This window comes from Trypanosoma grayi (genome assembly GCF_000691245.1).
Source record: "Trypanosoma grayi strain ANR4 Tgr_1117_V1, whole genome shotgun sequence".
NCBI lineage: Eukaryota > Euglenozoa > Kinetoplastea > Trypanosomatida > Trypanosomatidae > Trypanosoma > Trypanosoma grayi.
Window position 1 is genome coordinate 1 of NW_008826736.1, and position 2,607 is coordinate 2,607.

At 58.5% G+C, this 2,607-nt stretch overlaps 2 protein-coding genes across 2 annotated transcripts; both read left to right on the forward strand.

The window, feature by feature from the left end:
- Nucleotides 1–164: 164 nt before the first annotated feature.
- On the forward strand, nucleotides 165–650 carry DQ04_11171000 (exosome-associated protein 1; the record flags this gene model as incomplete). Its single annotated transcript, XM_009316459.1, has 1 exon — nucleotides 165–650. One exon carries the CDS (start codon nucleotides 165–167, stop codon nucleotides 648–650), a length of 486 nt encoding a protein of 161 aa, XP_009314734.1.
- A 328-nt stretch (nucleotides 651–978) lies between these two features.
- Nucleotides 979–2,607, forward strand: DQ04_11171010 (putative pumilio/PUF RNA binding protein 9; the record flags this gene model as incomplete). Its single annotated transcript, XM_009316460.1, has 1 exon — nucleotides 979–2,607. The coding sequence occupies one exon, from the start codon at nucleotides 979–981 to the stop codon at nucleotides 2,605–2,607; it is 1,629 nt and encodes a 542-aa protein (XP_009314735.1).

Here is a 2,607-nt window from a genome sequence, read left to right on the forward strand (position 1 = left end):
TCGCAACGGCAGACGGCGCTGCCGCCGAAGAGGGCGATGCCGGCGGCGAGGGTGTGGAAGACAAACGCCACGTGAATGATGGAGACAATAATGCTGGCGGTTGCGGAAATGGCTTCCCTGGTGAGCAGCTGTACATTGGCAGTGGCTACGCATTCCGCATCGACATGGACGTGCATGTGCTTCAGGCCAACGGCGGGAACCTTCCCTCGATCATCTCCCTCGCCGTGCACGCCGCATTGAAGAAGATCAAACTTCCGTGTGTTACGTTGTATGAGACATCAGGTGGGGTTTCACTCGAAGTGGACCCAAGGAAGGCGTTTGGCAAACCCGTGGATTGGTCCCGACTTCCGGTTCTTGCCGTGATGCTGGTATCGCCCACGCGGCACTACGTCGTGGACCCGACGCTGCCGGAGGAGCTCGCCCTGCCGCAGCAGCTGCACGTGGCGGTAAACGCGGCGGGGCAGGTGTGCCACACACGTTTCCAGCAGCTCCCCTCGCGCCGAGGTAATGTGTGGCGGTTGGGTGGGCAGCAACAGCAGCCGCCTAGCGGCATGAATATGCCGGACTTCGCCGCCATGCTGCACGACGCGCCGTACATTTGCCAGGCGATGATCTCTGAGTGCGACGAGGCCCTTCAGAAAGGCGAGTAAGACATGTTTCTCTCTTTAAACAGCGTGGGGGAGTGAAGGTGAAGTGGCTGCGGCCACAGACAGACGTACTAACACGCATCTGTCCGTTAACGATACTTTCATTACGTCTTCCTGTTGTTTTTTTTTTCGTTATCGTTGTTGTTGGTGTTCTCTCTGCTTTGATTTGTTTGCCTTGCCGCCGCGCCGTGAAGCCGTTCCACTAGACAACCACTTAAGCCAACAAAAAAAAAAAAGAGAAAACAAAAAAAGAAAAACTAGAAACGACTCCTTAGAATATAACAGCGTGACTTCCACACATATACTCACACCTTTCATATACGCCCTACACATGGAGATTCGTGAGGTCAACTTCAACACGGCGGTGCCACGCGGCAAGTCCGGCATACCGATGGCGACTTACATCAGCCCACCGCGGCCAAACAAGCAGAAGCACGCCACGCCGACCCCACCGCAACCGAGCGTCATCCCAAGCGAACCTGATACATATATGTCGTCCTCGGCGTCCTACCCGTATACGGCAACCGCAGACGCGAAGCGCATGGCGGAGATTGCGGAGGCGAACTACGCACAGTGCCCATGTGCGACGTGTGCGCACTACCGCGCCTACTACGCCATGCAGGTAGCGGGTTGTGTGCCACCTCCCACAACGGAAACGTACACGACGTCGGCAACGTACATGCAGGATGCGTATGCCCAGCAACAACCACCACAACAGCTACCACAGCAGCAACAACGACCTGTGACCGCCACTTCGCGTCGCGCGGTAGCACCTGTGGTGACGGTAGGGCTACAGCGACATGCTGGCCGTGCCGCATCCCCCGCTGGCGACTACCACTACTACTACAACCACAACCCCCAGCAACAGCAGCCACAAGAGCAGCAGCCGTCATCGAGGCTGTACGGCGAGCCCACGGTTTCTGCGCCTGTGGCTCCAGGTGTCATGGTTCCCCTTGATACCGCCGACGAGTTTGAACGCAAGTGTGTGGGGCGCGTCGCGGAGTTGGCATGCACGGCGGAGGGCCGCTCAATGCTTCTGGCGGCCATGCACTCACAGGACGCCGCAGTGATTGACACAATGGTCCAGGAGATCGCTGCCGAGGTGGAGACTGTTGCACTCGACACCCACGGCTGCCACGTGCTGCGCGCATTGAAGGACTACATGAGTGCAGAGCAGACGGCGTTGATCGTTTCCTCATTCACGGAGACGCTGGTGCTGAACTTGTGCACTGTCTCGCAGTACACACGCCGCATCCTGCAGGCGCTGTTCGAGCGACCGCTGATTGACCTGCAGCCGATTGTGAATGTTCTCTCAGCCAACGCGCAGTACCTTGCGGCGACGCAGCAGGGCTGCATCTCACTGATGCGCATTTTTGAGCAGTGCGACGCGGAGCAGAAGACTCAGCTGGTGGCGCCGCTGGTTCCCCTCTTCGCCCACATTGCACTCGACCCCTTTGGGAATTACGTTGTGCAGTGCGCCATCGAGCACAGCGGGAAGACGGTGGCGGCGCAGTACACCGTCTCCTGCTTCACGGGCGAACTGCTCAACATGAGCTGCAACAAATATGCCAGCAACGTTGTGGAGAAGATCATCAAGGTGTGCGGTGACGTCCCTGCTGTGCGGCGGCTGCTGATGGATGAGCTCATTTTCAACCCCGCAGCCCTGCTGCAGATGGTGCAGGACAACTTTGGCAACTTTGTCGTGCAGTCCATCATCGAGAACACGGACAGTCCAAGCGAGCTCAAGCGCATCTGCGACCGTCTGCGTCCTGCACTTCCGAGCAGTCCATACGCGGCAAAGGTGGAGGCGAAAATTCGCACCAAGCATCCGTCCTCCCAGCAGCAGCAGCAGCAGCAGGCACCGCGCCAGGGCTCCACACGCCGGGCGGTGCAACAACAACAACAACAACAAAAGCAGCGGCATGCGGCGGCCCCCACGGACGCCTATTGGATCCAATAA